Source organism: Nyctereutes procyonoides, unplaced genomic scaffold (genome assembly GCF_905146905.1).
Source record: "Nyctereutes procyonoides isolate TBG_1078 unplaced genomic scaffold, NYPRO_anot_genome, whole genome shotgun sequence".
NCBI lineage: Eukaryota > Metazoa > Chordata > Mammalia > Carnivora > Canidae > Nyctereutes > Nyctereutes procyonoides.
This window is the reverse complement of record NW_026575120.1, coordinates 17,995,260-18,021,069: the sequence shown is the minus strand read 5'-3', so window position 1 is coordinate 18,021,069 and position 25,810 is coordinate 17,995,260. Positions and strand designations below refer to the sequence as shown.

General features: G+C 47.8%; 2 protein-coding genes across 3 annotated transcripts; one reads left to right on the top strand and one right to left on the bottom strand.

Annotated features, from left to right (window-relative positions):
• PLAT (plasminogen activator, tissue type) lies at nt 1–25,791 on the top strand. Of its 2 annotated transcripts, XM_055335555.1 has the most exons (15): nt 1–186; nt 11,059–11,205; nt 12,159–12,256; nt 13,109–13,151; nt 16,471–16,608; nt 16,875–16,985; nt 17,306–17,480; nt 18,139–18,230; nt 19,441–19,615; nt 20,307–20,392; nt 21,757–21,952; nt 22,052–22,188; nt 22,335–22,475; nt 23,323–23,489; nt 24,912–25,791. In XM_055335555.1, exons 3-15 carry the CDS (start codon nt 12,185–12,187, stop codon nt 25,068–25,070), a joined length of 1,692 nt encoding a protein of 563 aa, XP_055191530.1. In that variant the 5' UTR covers nt 1–186; nt 11,059–11,205; nt 12,159–12,184; the 3' UTR covers nt 25,071–25,791. The 2 variants fall into 2 exon arrangements, with proteins under 2 accessions (XP_055191530.1, XP_055191529.1); XM_055335554.1 differs by lacking the exon at nt 11,059–11,205.
• Nucleotides 6,487–6,905, bottom strand: LOC129516214 (ATP synthase subunit g, mitochondrial-like). Its single transcript, XM_055335556.1, has one exon. It carries the CDS (start codon nt 6,903–6,905, stop codon nt 6,594–6,596), a length of 312 nt encoding a protein of 103 aa, XP_055191531.1. The 3' UTR covers nt 6,487–6,593.
• Nucleotides 25,792–25,810: the final 19 nt, after the last annotated feature.

Below are 25,810 nucleotides of genomic sequence, written 5' to 3'. Positions count from 1 at the left end.
GCCCTGTCCACTGGGCATCCTCCTGCCGCAGAGAAACCCGCCCACCCAGGGCCACTGACCCCACCCCCTGCCTTGAAATGTAAGGCAGCCCGGAGCTGCGGGGACACCGGAGCCGAGGCCTGCGGGAGCCGCGGAGCGAGGCTCTCCCAGGGGCGAGAAGGAAGGCGAGGAAGGCGAGCGGCGGCGGTAAGCTGAATTCTCTGCCTCTCTGCCCGCCCGGCTCCTCTTGTCTCTCTCAAAAGTCTTTCTGGCAAACGGAGCCAAATAGAGGAATGCCTTCACAGGGACTGACTTTGTAATTCGGGCAAAAAGCGGATTAGCTGGAATCCGAGCCCATAGGGATTCTTCTTTTTGCATCTGCATTTCATTGGGACCTATAGGCTGAAGCGTTTTGGAGGAGCGAGGGCGGTCAGGGGAGAGACGGGGAGGGTTCATTTCTTTGAAGAAGAAATCTCTGCTTGCAGGGTCAAAGGGAAAGTGAAAAGAATCAGAGAAATGCTCTGAAGAGACAATGGGAGCCCTTCATGACTAAGGGGCAAGAAAGTGGAGTCAGCTGCCCTGGCTACTTGTGGCTCTGCGAGCCCGGAGGGTCCAAGGGGGGTGTCTGGCTGCCTCCCTCCCCCAGTGAGCCCAGTAAGAAGCCCAGGCTGGGGATGGTGGGGGGTGCGCGGCGGGCCACTTGCCTCGGAGCTTGGTTACCTAGGTGGGAAGTGCTGGTGATCAAAGGACAAAAGACAGATGGGACTGTCAGAGAAAGGCCCCCAATCCCCAACCCTCCTCCCCCCTTCCCCACGTCCCCCTCATTTCAACTGGTCAGCTTGTTCCCAGGCGTTTTGCCCAGTGTGCAAGTGTGAGGTCCTCTGTAAGGACTTTTCAATTACAAGGAGGAACAGAACATCAATGCTCTTCTTCCTAAGGCACTCTGCAGGGAGCATATTAGGGCTTTCCAAATTTTCAGTTATTATCTGTATTTTCTTAACCTCCCTGGGAGGGAGGGCTGGAGGGAGCCAGGAAAGGAGGAAAACCCACTGAGCTCCCAGGTAACTAATGAGAAACTCAAATGCAAAGAAGTGTGGAAATGATGATTTTTCTGGAGCTGAAGTTGGATTAATAATAGTGATCTCCGGTGGTGGATTGATGATGGAAAAAAATTAGATTGTGTGTGTGTGTGTGTGTGTGTGTATGCATTTGCAACTCCATGAAGAGATCCTGCAAATACAACTATGAAGTGGAGTCCCCTCAAAGGTGACTTCCTAGCAGTTCTTGCCCATGGGCAGGAAGACTCATCCTGGGATCTAGACACTAACTTGTCCAGAATCAATATATGACAGTCAGCGTGAGCCAGACTAGGTACCTGCAGGGATTTGTGAATATTGAAATAGAAATAGCTCCACACAACCCATCAATTTGTTCTACCTGAAGTGTTCTTAGAGACACCAACCTCAAAGCTCTGGATCTCCTCAAGAATAAGTGGTAGCTTCTCTCCGCCCAGTGGCTCAGTCTCTGTCCAGACTCCCTTAGACCAACCTAGTTTATTTTGTGATGCCTCCTATCAGATACTCCTGGTGTCTGTGCTACTGTCAGTGGCTTCCTCACACGCTGGCACAGTTCATGCAGCCAGGGAGTAGCTGAGGGACAGCAGTGCTTTGTGCTCACTGAGGAGGAGCTCTGGGACTCGGCTTCATTTCCCTGGGTCATAACATGTTGAGCAGAACCGTGCTCAGTACATTTCAAATTACTGTAACCAGCAACCCAGCCATACCCAGTGACCATACTGATCTAAGGTTTTTGTAAGTGACTGGCTGGGACTGCAGAACATTCGAGGAAACTTACTGTCCAGGGGAGGCCTGTTACTAATCTGCAGTTGCAGCTTTTCTGGTTAGGGGTTTTATACCAACTGAAGGGCCCCTTTGATGAAGATCATCATTTGGAAGGAGCATCACCGGCTTCAGGACTTCTGAAGCTTCTAAAATGTGGGCAGGTATTTTCTATCAGAGAGCCAAGGGGGCAATATTGTTCACAGCAGTGGTGGTGAACTTAGCTCCAGTCGAAATTCAAAGTCCATACACTTCTCAGAGATACTGAGTGCCTGATGGTGAGGAAGGATTTAGGTTTTGAGTTGAAATGTTCAATTTTACTTGGTTATTTGGCATTGTGCATCTGCAGTCTCAGAATAAAACTTCTACTACTGTGAGTGAATTTCAGCTCTGCTCTGATAAGATGGCTAGGATGGACAATGAGTGACCAGAATATTCTATTCATTCATTTTTTTGGTTATTTACTTTGCATGGAAAAATTCTTTTTTTGTTGTTTTTTTGTTTAAACATTTTATTTATTTGAGAGAGAGAGAGAGAATGAGTGGGGAGGAGAGGAAGAAGCAGGCTCCCCATTGAGCAGGGACCCCAATGCGGGGCTCAATCCTAGGACCCCAGGATCATGACCTCAGCCAAAGGCAGATGCTCAAGTGACTGAGCCACCCAGGTGCCCTGAAAATTTCTGTCCATACTTTCAGACTATAAGCCTCATCTTAGCCAGCCAGCTCACAAAACTGCACGGTAGTCTCAAATCAAACCGGATAAAGGAATGAAGACAAATTTAGACTCATAGAAAGTCAGAATTAGAATCTTAGAGATCATTTGCTCTGGTCCAACCCCAAGTTCAGCCACATGGCCTCCGAATACTGGCTTGTAGTCTACTTCCATATATAAGAATAGCATATTTTCCTGCATTCTGTTACATTCTCCTGCCCGAGAAACAGATTTTTGGAGAAGAGGGTAAAGCAACAGACAAGCCTCTTGATACCTGAAAAATAACATGTATGACAGAAGGGAAAAGGAAACACATGCAGGCGTGCAGCAGGCATTTCATAAACATTTTTTAAAAGATTTTATTCATTTCTACATGAGAGACACAGAAAGAGGCAGAGACACGGGCAGAGGGAGACACAGGCTCCTCACAGGGAGCCCCATGTGGGACTTGATCCCTGGACTGGGATCATGCCCTGAGCTGAAGGCATCCCTCATAAACGTTTTTTAAAGAGATGACTTGGGCAAGTTCTGGTGCCTAGTATGGTTACCCAGACAATACTAACTAACTGTTCTTCCTATAAAACTAATACAGTTGTGTGTCTTTAGCAGCTGCCTAACACCATCTGTGCCAACAGCCATGATTCTGAGGGTGACTCTCGGCCAGCAGGCCCAGTTTGGCTACGTGATCCTCCTGACAACATGTATCAGTGGTTTGGAGAGGTTGGTTGGACTGATCTATAAAACCTGATTCCACCCTGAACCTTGGAAGTAACCCACTTCAAGGTCAGGCTGAACCTAGATATGAGGACATCTTTGTATTCAAAGCCTTTTCTGTTTATTATATGGTCACAAATATTCCATTAATTTATAACCAGACATTAGGGAATCAAAACTGAACTCATGCCCCAGAGGCTCTTATATCCCTTGGAACTCTTGGGCTTTCCAAACCATACTTCCTCCTAGAGATGCCCTGGGAGGGAGAGCCTGGGGTGTGTGAATCATATTCCTTTAGCCAATGGAAGGTGTTTGTGCTGAAGAGTAAGGGGCTCTGGCTGCTTGCTGCTATCACCCTGCACCCCAAGCAATGGTCACCTCTTGGCAATATGCTCTGTCAGGAGCACCTCTTCATTTTGTTCAACAAGCAGCTTATATAACATCAGTTCCAGGAAGCCTACCTTGACCAGCACCTTACCTCAACAAGAGGGAGCTAGATCTCCGTCCTCCACATTCTACTAAACCCCTTCTTCTGCTGCATTTCACCTTCTATCCCTACCTCCCTGCATACCACAGCACTGATTACACTGTACTGTGATTGCCTAATTACTTGTCTGTCCTGTTCTTAAACTATGAGTTTTTGAGGATAGAGCATATTTGTCTTTATACCATAGGGCCTGTGCCTAGTACAGGGTTGGCGCTCAATGAACGTCTGATATTGAATACGTAGAGTTGTTAAATCTTCACCCATGAATTCAAGAAAGGAGGAAATTAGATTGAGGTGGGGCTTGAGGGAGAGATGGGTGCGGGGAGGATCTGATAGGTGGCATCCAAGGAGGACACTCAAAGAGGCCCTCAAGCCCCTTTGTTAGAGACCTTTGCATGAACACCTTGATGTCAGCTGAGGTCTTTGCAGGTAGGGAACAGGACACTCAGTAGGGAAGCTAAGCCCAGTAACCTGCACTGAGTAATCTAAAAGAGAAAGACTACCAGTCTACTGGATCTCTGCTGGCTATTTACATTTTGTAAATGGAAAAGAGAAACTTGTCTTATTTTGCCTTGCCATAGCAAAGAGCCAGTGTCTGCCACCAGGGCTGCAGAGAAAAAGGGAAGTTGTTTTTGTTTTTGTTTTTTTTTTTCTTCTGGGAAGCTCCAGTTTCCTAATTTTTCTCACACAATGTCTCTGGTTTTTAAACATCCATGTGGTCTGCATCAGACAGGTCTTATCAGTAACAACGGTCTGATCTTCCAGCTGTCTTGGGTGCTAATTCCAGTTTCCTCTGAGAGTTCAGAGTAACCTTGATATAAGTAGGTCCAGGAAAGGCAAATTAAAAAACAAAAAAAAAAGATTAAAAATAGGATAAAAGGGATACCTTGGTGGCCCAGTGGTTGAGCGTCAGCCTTTGGCTCAGGGCATGATCCCGGGGTCCTAAGATCAAGTCCCACATCAAGCTCCCCATGGGGATCCTGCTTCTGCCTCTTTCTGTGTTTCTGCCTCTCTCTGTGTGTCTCTCATGAACAAATAAATAAAATCTTTTTTAAAAAATAGGATAAAAGACATGACCTAATATCCAGGAAAGAATGGCTCCTATTAATACCGTTCTGTGCATGTAGATAAAAGGTGAGAACTTTTATATCAGTTGTGAAGAATATGGTTGCAGGTTATCACAAAATGTCGACAGGATTTAGGGAACAGTATTTGGTTATTAATGCTTGACCACAATGGGGACCCCATAGAGATTAGCATCTTTCTGCCTTGGTAGCTTTCGGTTATTTTTCCAGGGAGAAGCTGTGGACTTCAGTGCTCCCATTGCTGAAGGACACTCATGACAGTCAGTACAGTTGACCTTGCTGTGCACTGGCCATTGCGTAGGGCTTTTGCCTGCTTCTTCTCTAATTGCTGTAAAAATTCAGCAAGGTGGGAATGATTGGCCCATTAGAAAATCCAGAAAACCACACATAACTTGTGTGTCATGGAATTTGAAGTTGAGACTCCAGAGGTTACACTCCTTGCACTGTGACGTGCTCCCCTTTTCAAATAGCAACTCTGAGCTCACTGAAAACATTGCAGTCCCACATCAAGACACAGGAAGTAGTGGTGGAAAGAGCATCAGGTTTGAGTCCTGACACTACCTCTCACTAAGTGTCCTGCCTAAGGGCCAAGGCCCTTATGCTTTTTTGAAGTTCAGTTCTCTCATCTGTAAAAACAAGGTAATAATATTGCCTTAAATGATTCAATGATTGTAAAAGGGTTTCATAAACTAGGCCTGGTACTCAAAGCCCATTGAGCGAGTGACAGTTCTCAAAAATACACTGCAAGACTGCTTTCCTGTGAGCCCAGGAAAACGTGGACAGATTCAGTCATGATACAGTGAGAGCTGCTGATCAGTTTTCTGATTCATGTGTGTTGTAATCTGGAGGTAAACTGAGGAATTATCAAAGTATTTCGTATTTAATTGCCTCACGGTGATGTTTGCTCTAGGGAGTGGGAGGAACATGAGAAACTACCTTTATGCTTAAGTGAGACACTGTTTTAGATTAACATCAGATTGCAGGGTTTGTTTAGATTCAGGCTTTGGGGTTAACATTTTATTGCATTGACTAATTGAGTTAGTTTTTGCCAGCTGAACTTTGTGTTTTTTTCTCAGGGTTATAAGTTCATTCGGAAAGGGCTTCTTTTGTTCTTATTCTGAAAGGAGGCAGGATGGACTTCTATTTTCTTAGACCTACAGCCAACACTCCCTTATTTCCTCTAAATAACCAGGATTACCTGGCAGAGGGTGGACATGGAGTAGATGACACTGCTCGGCGTAGATTTTTCTGAGTAGCCAGGTTAAATTCATGTAACTTAGACACAAATTACACACCTATATTCTGAAGCTGTTTTGGAGAGTGTTCGGCCCTGAGTAACTAGTGAGATGGGTGGGAGATATTCTATTCACCTCATTGGAATGGATCAATTTATATAAGAAAGAGACTCTTTCACTTGGCCCCTAGTTATAAAAGCAGTTGATTAAAGAAGAGAGAAACTAAATTTTGACACACAGAAAATTAAGTATTGAAAAGTTAAGAACTGTTTACATGAAAGTTTTTGAAAATGGTTTTTATTCTGAGATCATGGCCTTTGGAAAAAGCAGAACCTGGATAGGCAAGACCAAGGCTACGGGGCTAGTGGCTCCTGTCCTGGCTCCACTGGGAGCCAGCAAAGGTGAGCTTCGGTGGGGACCAGCCACCTTTCTTTTTTTTTTTTTGATACATTATCTTATTTTATTCAAATACCAGTCTGATCACATATGGTCCAAGAACACTCAAATAATAAGCCACATAGAAAGAGATGTTAAAGATTGGTCTTCAAACATTATAGCCAATGATGCCACGCTTGCCTATGATCTCGCCGACATAAAACCATATCCACACCTCGGTGGCCACCAAACCATTCAGCAGAGCTTCCTTAACTGTGAGCTGTTTGAAGCTACCAGTTTGAGCACTCTTGTCTATTTTTTTCAAGCTCTGAGTAGCTGTAGGGATCTCAGCAGGGGTTGGAGGAACCAGCTCAACCATGGCATAGTGCCAAAATGTGGCCAATCCAGACTTCGAGTAAGTCACAGCAGCGTTCACTAGCGCCGGAGCCTTCGCGGCGAGGTTATGGACAAACTGGGCCATGGCTCCAGGAGGGATGTTCCACCAGCCACCTTTCTAACGCCCGGATCCTCCTGCCATCTCACCCCCTCCCTTGCCCTGACTCTAGAGACATGCCTTTGGTCTTCCAAGAAGTTATTCTTTTGACCATTTCTTTTCTAATTTGTTGGCATCCATTCTGGGCCATGGTGGTTGAGGGGTGGAAGGAGGGTGTTGTTTGTTTTAAAGCCATGAGTCACTTTAGAGTATTGGTATTCTTGGAGACTGACTCTCTCTTACTCAGATTTCCAGAGAGAAGCTTTGCAAAGTAATAATAAATGGAGGATCTCCTTTACCAAAGATTAGGGTAGCAAACCTTGCACACGGTGTAAAATTTGATCATAGTCTCAACTTACTTTTGTCTTTCTCTTGCAATGTCCCTCCTCCTCTAGCTTGCTCATATTTCTGCCTTTTTCTTTCTGGCAAGAGTAAAAACTAAAGTGCTCTAGTTCTTTTTTTTTTTTTTTAAAGATTTTATTTATTTATTCATGAGAGTCACACAGAGAGAGAGGCAGAGACACAGGCAGAGGGAGAAGCAGGCTCCATGCAGGGAGCCCGATGTGGGACCTGATCCCGGGACTCCAGGATCACACCCTGGGCTGAAGGCAGGCTCCAAACTGCTAAGCCACCTGGGGATCCCAAGTGCTTGAGTTCTATACCAGCTGGGGCAATTGCATGGTTTGTACCTAGAACCACAGAACTTGACTGAGGGACCATATGTGTATAGTTCTTTTATTGCAGATTACTTTCACATCTGTGGTTGTGTGTAAATCAAAGTACTTATATGCATTTATAAGTGTTTCACAGTTTACACCTATTATATCATTTGTTCTCACAACAGCAGAAACCACAGAGTGTCAGCCCTGGAGTAAACCTCATGAATCTAGCCCACTCGGTCCTGCATTCCTGGGAACTGATTTTATGTCTCAAAATATAGATGCTTTGAGAAGAGCAATGTATCAATTTTTATTCAGTCATTCTAACCTTATGTGAATGAGCATGTCAGTCCCTTTTCAGAGGGTAGATTTTTAAGGGGGGAAGATGGAGAAGGTAGGATAGTAGAGGGAAAGGGTAATGCAGAGGGACATGGTGGGCTCCTGGAGGGGCTCAGTCAGTTAAATGTTCGACTCTTGATTTCAACTCAGGTCATGATCTCAGGTCATGATCTCAGGGTTGTGAGATTGAGCCCTGAGTCCAGGCTTGAGGTTCTCTCTCTCCCCCCCTCACTCCCTCCCACCCCAACTTGCACATGCAGGCACATGTGCTGCACTCTCTCAAACAAATACATTTTTAAAAAGGGGGAGGGAACGTGTGAAGGCACTGGGGATAACAGTTCACCCACAGGTCCTTCCTCCAAGTGTCATGCTGCTGTCCCAGGGGCTTCCCCTAGTGCAGACTCAACAGCTATGAATGGGTGCCCATCACTCAGCTTCCCCCCAAGTTAGCACTGCAGAAATGAACACTGAGTTTCTGGCTGGCCTACCATTGCTTTCTCAGCCACATGGCACACTTCCTCTAGCAGAGTAACCCCCTCCATGGTTACCAGTCCATTGTTCTCATTTTTCCCTGGAACAGTCATCATTCAAGGTTGTTCAGAACAGCCAGGGAACAGAGTCACTCTATTGCCATAGCCAGCAGGACCTAACACAGCTTCCAGACAGGAAGGTCAGAGATGTTCTGGAAGCAGACAAGGCTTCTGCACACGGATGTGCAGGCTGTATCCCACACAAGGATTCCCACCCATGCATCTTTGAAATCCAGGCCAGGCTTTATTTGCCAGGCCATGTGTCCTGGTTTTTTTAATTTGCACAGATTCTTTGTCAATATGCCAAGCTCTGTGTCTGTTGAACTCCAACTACCAGAGAGGGTGCCTTTTGCAAATCTGCAGAAATCAACTTTGTGTGCTAGCATGGGCCTGCTACGCCTGGGGCCCTGGGACCTTGGGGACCACAGGCCTTATGGCCATTCCACCTCACTCTCACACAGCGATATTTTTCAGTGACTTAGGGATTCCAGTCTAACTAAAGTGAAACAAAAGAAAACAAAAGAAAAACATGGTTTTTCTTTTTTCTTCCTTCTTTCCTCCCTTCCTCCCTTCCTTCCTTCGTCCCTCTTACTCCCTTGCTTTTTTTGTTCTCTAACTCTGAGAACTATGAAATAGAGCAAAAGGAAGAGAACACAGAAAAAAATAACAAGTTGTCTTGCATTTATAAAATGAGCCTTGAAGGACTTCTTACACTTACTCCTCTCATCTCACCTCCCCCTCCTCACCTTAACCACAAGGCACTCCCGCCTTCCGTGGCAGCCGTGGCTCACAGCGTGGAAGCCTGGCCTGGCACTGGCTGGCCCCACGGACTCAGTCTGAGTCCCTGTTTCTGGTATTCACTTTGTTCTTTCTCCGGGCACTGCCCCCAGACCTCTACACCCACCTCTTTAATGAAGGGAAAACAAGGACACATTTTTTTCCTCCTCTCCTCCTTCTCCCTTGTCTTTGGACTGCACTGCTTGTCTGCTGGCGGGATGACTCATTTCTTTGTCATCCTCTTACCCCATTTGGCCTGTCCGGATGCTTGCACTGTCTTTGTGCAGCGGGATGGAGCTATTGCCTTGTTTGAGATTGCCACTGACCTAGCCCGTGGCCCAGCAAGGCCCCCAAAAGTGGAGGAAGATAAAGACTGCTAGGACAGAGACTATCTCAAACTCTCCCAGGAGCAGAGGACAGAAATAGACTCCTTTGCCCCTTATGCCCCTGAGTTGCCAAGGGTTTGCACATGATGCAGCTGTAGGAACTGCTAGGGAAGCCCTAAGTCATGCTCTGCCCCCCATCTGGTCCTGCTTCCCCATTTATCAGGGGATGCAAATGTGTTAATGCTGCACATCATCTCACCTGGCAATTTTCCAAAATGTAGAATTGTGTTCCCATCAGAAGAACCCAGAGGTCTTTTTTTTTTTTTTAAGACCTTGAATTATTAAAGTAAAACAATATCTTGGTGGGCATCCAGAGAAAAACCAACCCCCTGATCTTGAACTGATGAGTTGACTGAAAAATTGAAAGGCCTGGGTGGTTTGACAGGCAACAGGAATAAAGGTTAAGTTCCCTATTGATTGCTCATTGTTTCATTCAGAATTCCTTCATAATGTCCTGAGAGCTTAGAGGTTCCCCTAATCTCAAGGTTTGGCCAAGATAATAAAGGATGGGACAAGCTTTATGCGATTGTGAAACAGGATTAACATTGGAAAGGAAGGGGAGGAATGCATTCAAGAAGATGTATTTTAAAAGGTTAATTTTAAATTGGATGAAATTAAGAAGAGAAATTTATAAGGGCTTTGGCAAATTTTGAGAAAGAGGAAATCCAGAGCAGTTCCCTGTGATCAGAAGAGACCACTAAGTGTCCTTGTTTCTGATGGCCTCAACTTCTGAAACTTCCTCCTCTGAGTGAGAGAAGGGCCCCCAAAGAGCACAGCGAATTAGAACAGAGGCCCAGATCTTGCCCTCTTTCAGGTTGCTTCACAATGGGGGGCAAGGGCTGTGCTGATTGGCAAGACTGCCCTCTGAGCTGTGTTTTCTTGTTGGAATCCTATTGACCAGTCCCTGCTGCTCTCTCCCCATCCCCTCCTCCATTCGCCCTGTTCACCCCTCCGCTGCCTGTCCCCAGCAGCCCCAGAAGAAGCAATGGGGCACAGAGTCCTCCCACTGCCCCCATTCATCCTTTCTTTTTCACCCTTGCTCTGAAGGGGGCCTGTGGCCAGTGAGGGGAAGGCCACTTCCAACAGGGACCTTCTTTGCAAAGAAACAAAGAAGGAGCCAGAGCCAGGCCAGGATGAAGGTCCTGGAAGCCTCTGATCTGAGAGGTCCCTGAGGATCCCTGCAATGGGGGGAGGGGTGGGACCAAACGTTGTTGTGACTGAAGGGAAATGAGTCAAGGGAAGAAATGCCCGGATTTAATTCTTGTGGATAAAGGAGTGAGTGGGCCTGCCAGACCACAAAATAAAACTCCGACCAACTAACCTAGTTTAAGCTGCTGAGGGCAAAATCACTGGGGAAAGGCACATGGAAAGTGGGAATTCTAGGTCCAGGAAGATCTTAGTCTAACTACCAAAACCCAGATGCCTCCATTCCTTTCCGCCTTTCTGCCAGTCTGCACCCTGCCCGGCCTGTCTACAAAACAAGAGACAGACGTTCCAAGGGAGCAGTGGGGAGGGTGAGAGCTGGTGCAGAGGAACATTCCCTGTGGTGGACAAGGAGGCATGGAAATTATAAGTGGAAGAACTGAGGTGATCTGAGGTAGGTTGGCTCTGTGATGTGCTGGCAGTAGAATCCCTATGGTGTCCCCTGAAAAAGTTTCAAAGGGGACATTTCTGTGGTTCCATCTAGTTGACCGCAGGCGGGAATTGGAGGAAACCAAGGTAGGATCCTGGGTCTCCAGGCTGCTATTGGCACTAGAGGTGGTCCCACTATTCAGCCCTCAGAGATCTCTGGGCAAGACGACCTCCTAGCCACCTGTGTCCATTGTTGGATGAATGGATAAACAAAATGTGGTCTATATAGACAACAGAATATTACTCAGCTTTAAAAAAGGAGGAGATTCAGGGATGTCTGGGTGGCTCAGTCAGTTGAGCATTCAACTCTTGATCTCAGCCCAGGTTTGGATCTCAGAGTCGTGAGTTCAAGCCCCACATTGGGCTCCATGGTGGGTATGGAGCCTACTTTACGAAAAAAAAGGTGGGGGAGGATTCTGACATATGGCTCCACATGGATGAATTTTGAGAACAGTATGCAAAGTGAAATGAGCCAGTCACAAAAGGACATGTACTACATAATTCCACCTATATGATCCCACGTCATAGTCATAAAGACAGAAAGTATTCTACTTTCTGGTGGTTGCCAGGGGAATGGGGAGTTATTGTTTAGATGGGGTACAGAGTTTCAGTTTGGGAAGAAAACAAAGTTCTGGAGAGGGATGGTAGTGATGGTTGCATGACAATATGAATGCACTTAATGCCACTAAACTGGCATTTATCTGCACATAAAAATGGTTAAGATGGTAACTTTGGTGTATTTTACCACAATACAAAAATATATACAATTACAAAAATCTTCCAGACATTTGTGGCATTTCCTGCTGTGGGAGCTGATGCTAGAGGGACTGGCCATGATCAAGTCATAGGTTCTTGAACTTTGCCATGCTCCTTGATCTCTCAATCACATGATTAAGCTTTTTTCCCTTCTTCTTCCAGAATTTAAGGGACACTCTGAAGGAACGATGAATACAATGAGGAGAGAGCTAGTGTGCATGCTGCTGCTTTGTGGAGCAGCCTTCACCTTGCCCAGCCAGGTAGGTGTGCAGTTCAGGTGTGTGCCCCGCCCCTGGAGCCTGCGTACTCTCAGTGGGCTCAGGCGCCCCAAGGTGGGGTCAGCAGTCACAGAGCATGGTGCACCCACTCCTCCCTGGGTAGGATTCTTGGGATTCAGGGTTCTGGGGGCAGAACCCTAGGCCATTCTTCTGATTTGGGTAAATAGTTCTTAATTCCACTGCACTGCCTTGGCTGCCTTCTTTGGAGCTGTTCTTAAAGAATGTGTTTGAATTCATCCAGAAAGTATTTAGAAAAGGAGGTGCACAAGCCGTGAGCCATGGAAGCTGGCGAGTTGCCCTACGCTGTTTACTATCTAATTGGGATAGAAGCTATACTATGGACATGCTCTCCAAAAATGCCCAGCAAGCGAGGGCATCACGTCAGGCCCAATGAGCAGTACTTGCACAGTGAGACTTTAGAGAAGAGAGTTGGGGTTGGCTAAATGGAGGGGTTGGGGGAGGGCTACAACTTCACCAAACACTTGTGGCTGTTTCAGTTTAGAATAAAATTTTAAAATTTAGTTCAGTCACACTAGCCACGTTTCAAGTGCTCAGTCGCCACGTGTGACTCATGGCTGTGGTATTGGACAGCACAGGTGGTAGAGATTTTCATCACTTAGAAAGTTATTTTGGCATCACTGGTCTAGAAGGGGAGGGAGAATGAGAAAAGAAGCAGGAAGCAGATGTTGCTCCTGGGGCCAGCGACCTGAGGGGGAACCTTCGGGACAGGTGGCATCGGATTGGTGGGTGCCTGGGTGGTCTCTAGATCGACCAACTTTATTCTTAAGACACCAGCGGGTGCTGATCCTTCCTCCACCCCTGGTTGCTCTGCAGGAGATCCACACACGATTCAGGAGAGGAGCCAGATCTTACAGAGGTAAGGTGAAGCTGATGTGGAAGGGGGTCAGGGCAAGGCCACGGGGTCAGGGCTTAGGCGCTCAGGTGCTCTGGGCTCTGGTGGGGATTTCTCTTCCACCACACTCAGCCTACGTAAGCTGTGTAAAGGTGGAATTCTGCAGAGATGCCTGGGTCACTCGCCACTCCCACACCCATTTACTCATTCACCGAGTTAGCTAAGGCCAGCTTCTTTTTTATTTTTTTTTAAGATTTTATTTATTTATTCATGAGAGACACACAGAGAGGGAGGCAGAGACCCAGGCAGAGGGAGAAGCAGGCTCCCAGTGGGGAGCCTGATGCGGGACTTGATCCCAGGACCTTGGGGTCATGACCTGAGCCGAATGCAGATGCTCAACCGCTGAGCCACTCAGGCGCCCCTAAGGCCAGATTCTGAGAGGATGGGAACAGGTGTGCCCTCAAGGAGTCAGACTGTTGGGGAGTCACAGAGCTGCTGGGAGCCCCTCAGCTCAATGGCCCAAAGCCCTGTTACACAGGTGAGAAAATAGAGCCAGAGACTGAGCACCTTGCCCAAGGCCACACCACAGCCAGGCTGCAGATGTGCTGGTCCTCTGCAGTCCTTTATGGGGCTGTGGTCCCCATCTCACCTGAGTCCACCTGGCACCTTTGTTAACTGCCATCTCTGTGCTTCCATATGTTCTGGTTGGTGAAACCAGGCTAACGAACCCGGGTTACCTCACAGAAGTTCCACAGATGTAGAAAGGCTTTCATTCCATGAAACCATGCCTACAGTGGACTCTAGAAACCTGAGGAACATCCCCATGAGCATTAGGTAGGAGTCCAAAAATAAAACATGCTGGCAGCCAGAGTGCCGTGACTCTGGTGAAGAACTCTGGGCCCAGCTTCAAATCACAAGCTACCTTCATCTTTGGCTTTGCAACACCTCTTTCAAAGTGGAAGTTTCCCCAGAGTGATTTATGCTGTAACTTTTTTTTCCTTTTTTTCTTTTCTTTCCTTTTTTTTGAGAAAGAGAGCGCATGCGCACACGTCGGGGGGAGGGGCAGAGGGAGGGAAGAAGGAATTTTAAGCAGGCTCCACACCCAGCTTGGGCCCCAACATGGGGCTCAACCCAAGACCCTGAGATCATGACCTGAGTCAAAACCAAGAGTTGGACGCTTAACTGAGCAACCTGGGTGCCCCAATGCTATACTTTTTTTTTTTTTAAGATTTTATTTATTTATTTGTGAGAGACACACAGAGAGGCAGAGGGAGAAGCAGCCCCCCTGCAGGGAGCCCGATGTGGGACTCAATCCCAGGACCCCAGGATCATGACCTGAGCCATAGGCAGACGCTCAACCACTGAGCCACCCAGGTGCCCCAATGCTATACCCTTTGTGCCTTCACTGTTAGATAGCACAGCATTTCTGACAGGGTATCGTGGCCCCACTGGACCCGCAAAAGAAAAAACATTATTTACAATGAGCATGTGTCACTTCTTTAGTTGATGAAAAGTTAAAGATTTTTTTTAAAGATTTTATTTATTTATTTATTCATGAGAGACACACAGAGAGAGAGAGAGAGAGAGAGAGAGGTGGAGACACAAGCAGAGGGAGAAGCAGGCTCCATGCAGAGAGCCTGATGTAGGACTCGATCCCAGGTCTCCAGGATTACACCCTGGGCCGAAGGCAGGCACCAAACTGCTGAGCCACCCAGGGATCCCAGTTAAAGATTTCTTAAGTTGGCATTCTGCTTTGCAAACAGAGACAAAGAGGGCAAGAATATCAATGGGAGTACTTAGATCATTTTCATTATATCAAAAATCCTAGTGAGAGCAGCACATTCCTCACACAGACTAACATGTCAGTTTTCTTTCTTTTGGGTGAGCAATGCGTCATTTTGGTGTGGTAATAGTCAATGTGCATCAAAAGCTCTGGTAGGCAGTTATATACATGTGCATATTTTTGATGAATTAAAATGGAAAATGAGGGGTGCCTGGGTGGCTCAGTCGGTTGGGTATCTGCCTTCAGCTCAGATCATAATCCGGGGACCCAGGATGGAGCCTTGAAATGGAGCACCCTGCTCAGCGGGGAGCCTGCCTTTTGTTCCATCTACCTCTCCCTCTGCTCCTGCTCTCCTTCCCCTCCTTTCTATCAAATAAATAAATAAAATCTTAAAATAAAAATAAAATGAAATGAAATAAAAAATCAGAGTATTACTTAGTAAATGTATTTTGTTTTGTTTTTTTAAAGATTTTATTTATTTATTCATGAGAGAGAGAGAGAGAGAGAGAGAGAGAGAGGCAGAGGCACAGGCAGAGGGAGAAGCAGGCTCCATGCAGGGAGCCGGATGTGGAACTCGATCCTGGGTGTCCGGGATCAGGCCCTGGGCTGAAGGCAGGTGCTAAACTGCTGAGCCACCTGGGCTGCCCCGTATTTTTGTTTTGTTTTGTTTTGTTTTGTTTTGTGGTTCGATTTTTTATTTTGGGGGTATTTTATATTTTCTTTTTAAAAAAATTTTATATAAATTCAGTTAATTAACATATAATGTATTATTGGTTTCAGAGGTAGTCAGTGATTCATCCATCTTGTATAATACCCAGTACTCATTATATCACCTACCCTCCTTAATGTCCATCACCCAGTTACCCCATCCCCTCACCCCCCTCCCCTGTAGCAACTCTCAGTTTGTTTCCTATGATTAAAAAGGTTTCTTAAGGTTTGTCTCCCTCTCTGATTTCATCTTGTTTAACTTTTCCTTCCCTTCCCCTATGATACTATTTTGTTTCTTAAATTCCACATATGACTGTGATCTTTTGATAATTGCCTCTCAGACCGACTTACTTCACTTAGCACAATATCCTCTAGTTCCAGGACGCCTGGGTGGCTCAATGATGGAGTGTGGGCCTTTTGCTCAGGGCGTGATCCCAGGGTCCTGGATCGAGTCCCTCATCTGGTTCCTGCAGGGGGCCTGCTTCTCCCTCTGCCTGTGTCTCTGCCTCTCTCTGTGTGTCGTTCATGAATAAATAAAATCTTAAAAAATCCTCTAGTTCCATCTATGTGGTTGCAAATGGCAAGGCTTCATCTTTTGATGGCAGTGTAGCATTCCGTCAGTAAATGTATTTTGAAGATACATGCTTCCAAGATGAGGGCCCATCCAAGGAGAAACAATAAAAGGGGTCTCAGGTGACAAGTTGTTAGGTGCGTGCTATCTCCCAGCTGGCAGCGAGGGGGGATGAGGGTGGGTCGTGTTACAGGTGTGGGGGGGCTTCCCCTTGGCCTGGGGGCGGGGCGTCAGTGTGTTGAGCCGGGCCCTGCAGCGTTGCGCCGCGTCTGCCGTCACAGGGAGCTGCAGAGACGAGAAGACCCAGACGCAGTACGGGCCGAGCGAGTCGTGGCTGCGGCCGGGCCTGCGGGGCAACCGCGTGGAGTACTGCCGGTGCGCGGGCGGCCGCCCGCAGTGCCACTCGGTGCCCGTCAGAGGTACGTGCCCCACCTTACCCACCGCGGAGGTGCCGCCCGGCCGGGGAGAGAGCCCGGGGCGGCGGGGGGGGGGGGGCACGCCCTCTGGTGCCTGGCCTCAGTTTCCCCGTCGGTCCGAGGTGGGAGTGGCCGCGAGAAGGAAACGAGCTCATTCTGCAAACTGCCTAGAATAGCGCCGGCCCGCCGAGCTCACCCCTAAAACTAACTCCTGCGGTTCCTGGAGCTTCTTGGGGGTGACTAGGGGCCTCCTGGGTTTTCCGGGACAGGTTGCAGCGAGCCGAGGTGCTTTAACGGCGGGACGTGCCGGCAGGCCCTGTATTTCGCGGATTTCGTGTGCCAGTGTCCGGAGGGCTTCCTGGGGAAACGCTGTGAAATAGGTGAGTGGGGGCGGGGGAGGGGGGCGAGGAGAGGGGCGGACGCCCAGACCTTCCCAGGAAGGGGAGGAAGGGTGTCCCCCCCCAGGGGCGGGGACAGGGAAGGAGCTCCGGAGGGCTGCGCCCCGCGGGCAGGGCCTTGGGGGCCCGGAGTCGCCCGGCAGACTCCTGCCACCGTCCCCGGGGCCCCGCCCCCCCTGCTCTGCGCGGGCAGTGGCTTCCGCAGCGGGCCCGCCTCGCCGCCGGAGCACGTGGGGGCCCCGCGGGAGAACCCAGGGACGGGGGCTCACGTGTGAGGTGTCCCGTGTCCTGCGTCCCATCAGATGCCGGTGCCACCTGCTACAAGGACCAGGGCATCACCTACAGGGGCACGTGGAGCACGGCAGAGAGCGGGGCCGAGTGTGCCAACTGGAACAGCAGCGCGCTGGCCCTGAAGCCCTACAGTGCGCGGAGGCCCAACGCCATCCGGCTGGGCCTCGGGAGCCACAATTACTGCAGGTGCGCCCCTGCCTTCTCGCTGGCGGCCCTCCCGGGAGAGCCTGGCCTCCGGGAGGAAGCCTAGTGCGGGTCAGCCGGGGCTCCCCAGAGAAGCCCCCGACATTTGCCCCCGATCAGTGGTCTGTGTCACCCAGCCCGCTCGAAGCCGCTCGGGCCGGGCGCTGGCAAGCCTGAGGTCCGCAGGGAGGACCTGCAAACCCGCTGTGACGCTGGAGTTCCTTCGCTACTCTTGCTCGCCAGGCGTTCCCCAGACGGCACGAGGCGACCACAGGATGGAGGATACTCTCCTTTAAGTAAAGTCCCCTTGCCGATCTGAACCACAGCTATAAAAGCTCTTCACAGCAGCACCTCGATGAGTGTCCGATGAGATACTGGGCCAAGTTAACACCTAAAACTAACCTCACAGGCCGCCCCTTGTCGACCCGGCTCCCAGACAGGCCTCCTTAAACCATACTTGGTCTCCGAATGAAGACAATAACTAAGTCATACTTCCACCAAACACGATCCAGCTATCCCACGCATGCACAAAAGGGCACTGACCTCTTCCCCAAAAGAGGAGGCAAAATCCCCAAAAGAGGAGGCAAAGAGGAGGCAAAATAAAGCTGAGATGGAAGCTTCATTTTTCACCTCCCCTGGCCTTCCCTGGCTATTTTTTCAGAAACCCTGATGGAGACTTACGGCCCTGGTGCTACGTGTTCAAGGCAGGGAAGTACAGCACTGAGTTCTGCAGCACGCCGGCCTGCCCCAAGGGTGAGTGCAGCCTCCCACCTTCCCCCCCAGAGGCCGGGGAGTAGAGTCTAAAAGGACACAGCTGACAGTGTTTCTTCAACTCTGGAGGCAAAACAGTAGGCTGGGGTGTGCGGGTGTGTGTGTCATCATTTTGGCCGCAGAGGGAAGAAAGGCTGCAGACTTGGGTCCTTACCCAGGCCCGGCCTCTAACAAGCTGTTTGACCTTGAACTGGTCTCTTTACCCCTCTGCCCATCCATGTCCTCCTGTACAGAGGAGAAAGAGGGCTGCTGTGGTGGTTTCTAGTCCTTCTGAGGATGGATGGAGATTCTCCCTCTTGTGATTGACAGGCCTATTTCTCAGTCTCTCTTTCTCTGAGATGTTTAATATGAGAAAATTTCCCAAATTGAAAAATACTAAGTTATAAAAAAGCACCATGAATTCTGTGGTGCTTTTATAAATAATGATATCACAATAGTATAAAAATATGTCTTAAAGTTCTAAATATTCATATACAGTAATGTACATCCTGTCTATGGGTAAGTATGACATACCTGTGAATTTGAGGACTCCTTACAGTAATTCTAAAGCCTCTTCTCCTGTCCCCGGAGTGGTAAATTGGGACTCAGCTGGTCTAGGTGGTCTTAAAGATCGCTTTATTTATAGTGGTATATTCTGCCAATTTCAAATAGGGAGAAAGAAGGGTAAAATGGGGCAAGTCAGTGAAAATAGGCAGCATCCGTAGGTGCATATTCTCTCTTCCTGCTCAAGCCCAACAAACCGTCCAGAGCGGTTTGAAAATCTGAAACATTAGGGCCTGCTGACATGTCCCCCCATTGAAGAATCTTGGTTCACCACAATGTGTCAAATATAAACGAGGAAATCCCCAATTACTTTCAAAGCAGCTCCAGCAATAATTGCTATTAACAGGGCATAGACCCCTTCCTGCTGAACATGAGCAAACCCTTGGGATCCCTCGACACAGAAACCTAGGAAGCCACATCCAACTGGTTAAAGTTGCCCAGCAGATGAAAGCCATTTACCATCCCTACATACAGGGCTTGGAGGAGGAAAGAGGGGAGGTGGGATGGCGTCACATCCCTCTTACAGGGAAGCCTGGCTGCCTTCATCCTCTCAGGTCAGCAGTCCCACGCAGGCTCTGCTGCAAACCCTGATGTGCCTGCTGTTGGATTTAATTGGTTTTGTTTCAGTTTGAGATTCCTTTTGTTCCAGAAAAAAATGAGGACTGCTACTTTGGAAAAGGGTTAGCATACCGTGGCACCTACAGCTTCACTACATCTGGTACCCCCTGCCTCCCGTGGAATTCCAGGGTCCTCGCAGGCAAGTTCTACACAACATGGAAGACCAATGCCCAGGCACTGGGCCTGGGCAACCACAATTACTGTCGGTATGTAGCACAGGGTCTGTGGGGTTCATATCTGGGCAGAAGCAGGAATGGGATGTGGGATGGAGGAAGATTTCATGCCTAAGGTTCTATGAAAGACCTAGTGGGTGGGAAGGAACCATGAAGCTCAGTCACACCTCTTCACTTGCTAGAATAACACCTATTATGAAGAGTGAAGTTCACCAGTTTATCACTCTTATATAGCACCTTTTGTCCGTTCTCCTATGGACCTTTCTCCCAGGGAATCATGAGTGTCCTCACAGCACAGCTCACTGTTCCTTCCAACATCTCTGTGACATGAGAATGTTATGTTGCTGATAGAAAAACAAAATTAGGGGTACCTGTGTGGCTCAGTCAGTTGGGCATCTGTTTTCAACTCAGGTCATGGTCCCGGGTTCCTAGGACCCAGCCCCGCATTCAGCTCCCTGTTCAGGAGAGAGCCTGCTTCTCCCACTCCAGCTCCCCCTGCTTGTGTGTTCTCTCTCTCTCTCTCTCTCTGTCAAATAAGTGAATAAAATCTTAAAAAAAAAAAAATTAAAGTTGTTTTTCCCTGGTGAGATCTCTGACAGAGCCAAGTTCAGAACTCAGGACCCTCTTTCCGAGCTCACTGTTTTGCCATTGGTTTATTGAGCCTCCTTCCTCTCTCACATGGCTTGTTATGTGACTGAAAATCTCAAACTCCCTTATCATCTAGGAACCCAGATGGGGATGCCAAGCCATGGTGCCACGTGCTGAAGGACCGCAAGTTGACATGGGAATACTGTGACGTGCCCCAGTGCTGTAAGGGCTAGCCCTTGGCCATCTCCTGCTGCCCAGCCTCCCTTGACCATTTCCTCTGCCACATCCTGTGTCTTCACAGCTGCCTGGTTTGGGCTGTATAGCTCCTAGATTTTCAGGAAGGCGTTGGTGGGGAGGGGCGTTTCATGACTGAAGCAATGGTAGGATGACAACACTCTGGGCAGGTGTTCACTCCCCATGCATGAGCTTGATGCAGAGGAGCAAAAAAAAAAAAAAAAAAAAACAAAAAAGAGAAAGAGAGAGAGAGAACTTGCCAATTTCTCTTAGAATTCACTAGGCTCTAAACTTCTCTCTCCAGATGCCTTTATTAATTATTGATGATGGGTTCCTGGGGAGAATGCAGGAGGCTAGCTCACATATATGGCTCCCTAGAAAACAAAGTGCTCTCATAGCGCTCTCCTGACAATGTGGTGAGAGGCAGTCTTCCTATCTTTTAGTTTACTGATGAGGAAAGCAGCTCCGAAGTCACGAGGCCTGCCCAAGCTCACTGGGTTCCGAGAGGTGGAGCTCAGTCTGATCCCACATCCTCTGACTTCACAGTCTGTACTCCTGCTGTGAACTCTTCCACCGTACTCACAGACCCCATTTAACACAAGGGAACTGGGCTGGTGGGAATGAAAGACAATAAGAAAATTCAAGTTGGCACATTTTGCTGAAAGACCTTAGTTTAGAAATTGTCTGAGAACAGATTATTACTCAATTCCTGTGAATGCACATATTTGCCAGAAGGTTTCTCAAGGGACATATTATGTACCTGGGCAGGTAAGACACAAACTACCAATGGATTCACAACGAAGGCCATGCATGGGGAGTCGTCGGTGAGCAGTATTAGTAAGCTCGCTCAGGTCCTGGTGGGCTGGGAGTGTTAGGAAAGCTCCACAAGGAGGCAGGATTTCACCTAGGCCTTGAAGGATGGGCAAGGTGGAGTAGACAGAAAAGAAATGGGGTAGATGTTCTCCAGGAGGGACCTGCAGGGCTGCATTATTTCTGAAGCTGGGAGGCCAGTGCAGGAAAAAACTAGGGGTAATGAAGCGTAGCAGAAAGATCCCATTTGGAGTCAGACAAATGTGGGTTCTAATCCAGATGCTGCTGGGACCTTGGGCAAAAATTTCCCAGCCTCTCGGAAGTTCAGTGTTGTGAGGGTTAGAGAGAGTGCGTGTACAGTGGTACGCAGTATGTACAAGCCAGGGTTTTATTACCATGGAGACTGTTCTGTCTCTCTGCATACCCTGGAGAGGTGCCTGTAGAAACTGGGGCTTGCAAGAGAGGAAACGAGGGTAGGTGCTCAGGGAACATACCCGAGGACTGCAGGGCTGATCGCCTTTCTCTGCCCTTTCCTCTCCCAGCCACCTGTGGCCTGAGACACTACAAGCAGCCACAGTTTCGCATTAAAGGAGGGCTCTACGCAGACATCACCTCTCACCCGTGGCAGGCTGCCATCTTTGTCAAGAACAGGAGGTCACCAGGAGAGAGGTTTTTTTGTGGGGGAATACTGATCAGTTCCTGCTGGGTCCTGTCTGCTGCGCACTGTTTCCAGGAGAGGTAGGGACTTCAGAGACCCAGCAGGTCTCCCTAGACTTTGGGGCCCGTCAAAAGAAGCCTCACAGCAAGCAGAGCATCCTAAGGCTGTTTGTCCTTTAGGTATCCTCCCCACCAGCTGAAGGTGGTCTTGGGCAGAACATACCGAGAGGTCCCTGGAGAGGAGGAGCAGAGATTTGAAGTAGAAAAGTACATCACCCATAAGGAATTTGATGACGACACTTACAACAATGATATTGGTAAGGTGTCATGCTCCCCTGCTCCGGAGGGCACCACACATGCATCTGCACCTCGTGCTTCCACACTCTTGCCCTCTCCTTCGTCTTCCTCCCCTCGAATCAGACGAGCATCACATGGAGTTATTCTCTTCTGGCTTTCCTGCCAGCATTGCTGAAATTGCAGTCGGATTCGCTACAGTGTGCCCAGGAGAGCGACGCTGTCCGCACTGCCTGTCTCCCCGAAGCCGACCTGCAGCTGCCCGACTGGACAGAATGTGAGCTGTCTGGCTACGGAAAACACGAGGCGTGTAAGTGGAAGGAGGTCTCGGCCCCACTCTGTCTGTCTGCAGGACAGCAGGGACTAGTTACTGAGAGGAAAAAGTCGCAAGAACGTTCTAGCCCTGGCTCAGGCACGGATGCTGTGTAAATGTAGGCAAGTTCCTTGCAGGCGTCACCTGCCTTTCCCACTTCACAGAGGGTCACTGTGCAGGTCAAGACAGGTGTGAATAGTACCAGTGCTTTGAAGGGCTTAAGATTTCAGGAAGGTTCTGATAAGGACTAGAGTACAGTAATGAGGGGGTGTGGGGGGTTCTTGGACTCTCTGGTCAGGTAGGCCTCAGTCCAAGCCCTAGGTCTGCACCTTGTAGCAGTGTGACCCGGGACGTGGGTTTTTATTTTACACTGCTGCATGCCTTCATCCCCTCACTGGTAACATGTGGGTAGAACTACCTACCTCCTTAGATCACGAGAATTAAGTGACAGTGGGTCAAGCCAGTGGTTTTCAGCCCCCACGAAGACAATGGCAATGTCTGGAGGCATTTTTGAATATTACAACTCAGGGTGGAGATTTATACTAGCAGTTAGTGAGTAGAAGCAAGGGAGGCTGCCAAGCATGTGCAATGCACAAGGCAGCCCCCATCAAAAAATTATCTGGGCCCAAATGTCAATAGCGCTGCTACTGAGAAACCATGTGCTAACCTCTATACTAATTTTTGTTGGTCAAAACAATATTGACAATATTTTGCAGGCTTCAACCTCATCTATGTGAAAGCTTGATACAAGTTAGCCATTAGTAGAAAAGTTGGCTTCTTCCTTCTAAAAGGTTTACAAATAACTTTCCCTAAACCCAAAAGATATTTTCCCTTCTTGTTTCAGCTTCTCCTTTCTATTCTGAGCGGCTGAAGGAGGCTCATGTCAGGCTGTACCCATCTAGCCGCTGCACATCACGGCATTTGTTTAACAAAACCATTACGAACAATATGCTGTGTGCCGGAGACACACGGAGTGGTGGAAACCAAGCAAACCTGCACGACGCCTGCCAGGTAAACATGAGGGCCTCGCTGTACTCTGAGCACACCCCAGGGTGACAATGTTCCTTGGCCAATAGGTTCAGAACCAAGAAAAAAGAGCCAGAATGGAATGATTTCATCTTGGTGAGGCGCTAGAGATTCTAGATGAGGGCTTCAAACAAGTAGCACAATCAAAGAAAGATCAAAGTTACCCAAACTTAAGAAATCTCAACTGCAGGAGATTTCCCCAGTGTCTACACCGGAAACTCCACCTGCTTCAGGGCTTCCTGTAAGCCCAGGCAATTGATCAACTATTGAGGTCATGGGTAAAGCAACACAAATTAAGCAGTTCTTGACTTCTGGAGGTACTGGGGGAAATTGGAACCAGCTGTGTAGATGGCAGGGGCGGGGGGGGGGGGCGGCGGGGATTGCAGCTTACTGGGAAGGATGACCCAGATGATTTGTGAGAAATAAATTTTAAAAACTCATAGCAAAAAAATAATAAAATAAATAAATAAATAAATAAATAAATAAATAAATAAATAAATAAATAAGTAAAGTAAGTAAGTAAGTAAATAAATAAATAAATAAAATAAAAACTCATAGCAGCATTCATAGGAGGTTTTTCACCTGGGGAAGCAAACTAGTTCAGGTCTGTGTTGGCACCCTTATCAGTCAGTGCTTCTATTTCATAACAAGGCACCTGTAAGGGACACACACGGCCTGTGGTATTAGGACCTAAATAGTAACCACAACACCAATACTGATGAGACATTTTCAAGCCTGCAGGGGCTGGGGGTTAGAAGGAAAACAAAAAGAAGGAAGCGGGGCTCTTGCATTGAAGACTTTGTGGGCTTTGTTCTAACAAATTAAATCGAACCCACATTTTCCCTCAGTTCCTTGATAATGTTTGTCCCTCTTTGGTTTCTTCAGAAACCTCAGCTGTACTCCTCGCTAGACAGTAAAAAGGTGGTATGCAAAGTGAAACCATGATCTGCAAGCTTCAAGTTGAAAACAAAAACAAGAAATCATTTGATTCAATGAAACAATAACAGCCAACAAGTACCAAGAGTCCTACAAAATGTCATACATTGTTCTCAGAGCTTTTCATGCTTTCTCCCATTTATTCCCCTAACAACCTCATAGGGTAGATAGTATGATCTCTATTTCGGAGATAAGAGTACTGAAGCACAGTTAGCCTAAGGCCACATGGCTTGTAAGTGGTAGAGTTAAAAGGAGGGTTGTGGCCTGAAATGTCTGAGCAATTATCTCCATTCTACTTTGCAATGTAGATACAACCAAATCCTCTACAGGATCAAGATCATTGAGATAAAAATTCCCCTCTCTGAAATAAGTACTTTGAAGAATACAATCTCAGCAATACAAATATTCACCCTAACTTCCACCCAAGAGTCTGTGTTTTTTGCAACACCTGAAGTGTTTTCTGTATTGCAGGGTGACTCAGGTGGCCCCTTGGTGTGCATGAAGGACAACCGCATGACCTTGGTTGGCATCATCAGCTGGGGCATTGGCTGTGGACAGAAAGATGTTCCAGGTGTATATACCAAGGTTACTAATTACCTAGACTGGATTCAAGACAACATGCAACTGTGACCAAGGACACTGAATTCCCTGAAATCATGGGAGACCCTGCTTCCTCCACTTCAGAAGACACATCAAACCGGAGTGCTTCTTCACAGAGCTGAGCCATCACACAGTGTAAGTGGGTGGCAGGGCAGGGAAAACCCAGAGGAGAGGATAGGTTTTCATAGGTACTTCCCGTTTTTAGAAGTTTTCAGGGCTTAAGATCTGATTTCAGAATGTCAGCCAAGAAGACCGATAAATGCCAACCCCTCCTGGAAAACCACCCTGGAGGGCAGAAGAGAGGTAGAACAAAAGCCCCACCTCCTGATCTGTCAACTTGAGAAGCTTTGGAAGTGGGATCACAAAGATAAAAGCATGTCTCAGTAAAAAAATAACTAGGTCCTTCAGGAATGAAGGATTGCTTTAGAAATGCAATGTCTATTTATAGGTCACAAGGAAGCCGACAGGGGCCTCCTAATAAGGGATGGGCTGGCTGGCCAGATCATGTTCCTCAACACCACCTTTTAAATCAAGTATTTGGCTTTTCCCTTTCTCCACTCTACAGCTCTTGGAAAGAAATATTTTTGTGTATAGTGTAAATCTTTTTCTTTTAAACTTTATAATAAAACGGAAGTCTTGTATCATTTTAATAACTGATGAACTAGGCTTTAGTATATTTATATCTGTTTTTACTTTGTTGCCACACCCATGTATCATACTGTGCTGAAATAAATTGATTATTTTTCACACATTTTCCCAAATCAGAGTGG

Coding starts and splice junctions, on each gene's coding strand:
- LOC129516214 (XM_055335556.1), bottom strand. CDS start 6,905: ATGGCCCAGTTTGTCCATAACCTCGCCGCGAAGGCTCCGGCGCTAGTG.
- PLAT (XM_055335554.1), top strand. CDS start 12,185: ATGAATACAATGAGGAGAGAGCTAGTGTGCATGCTGCTGCTTTGTGGA. Junction 16,609..16,874: donor CCACTCGGTGCCCGTCAGAG/GTACGTGCCCCA, acceptor TTTCCGGGACAG/GTTGCAGCGAGCCGAGGTGC. Junction 22,189..22,334: donor CACTTACAACAATGATATTG/GTAAGGTGTCAT, acceptor CTTTCCTGCCAG/CATTGCTGAAATTGCAGTCG.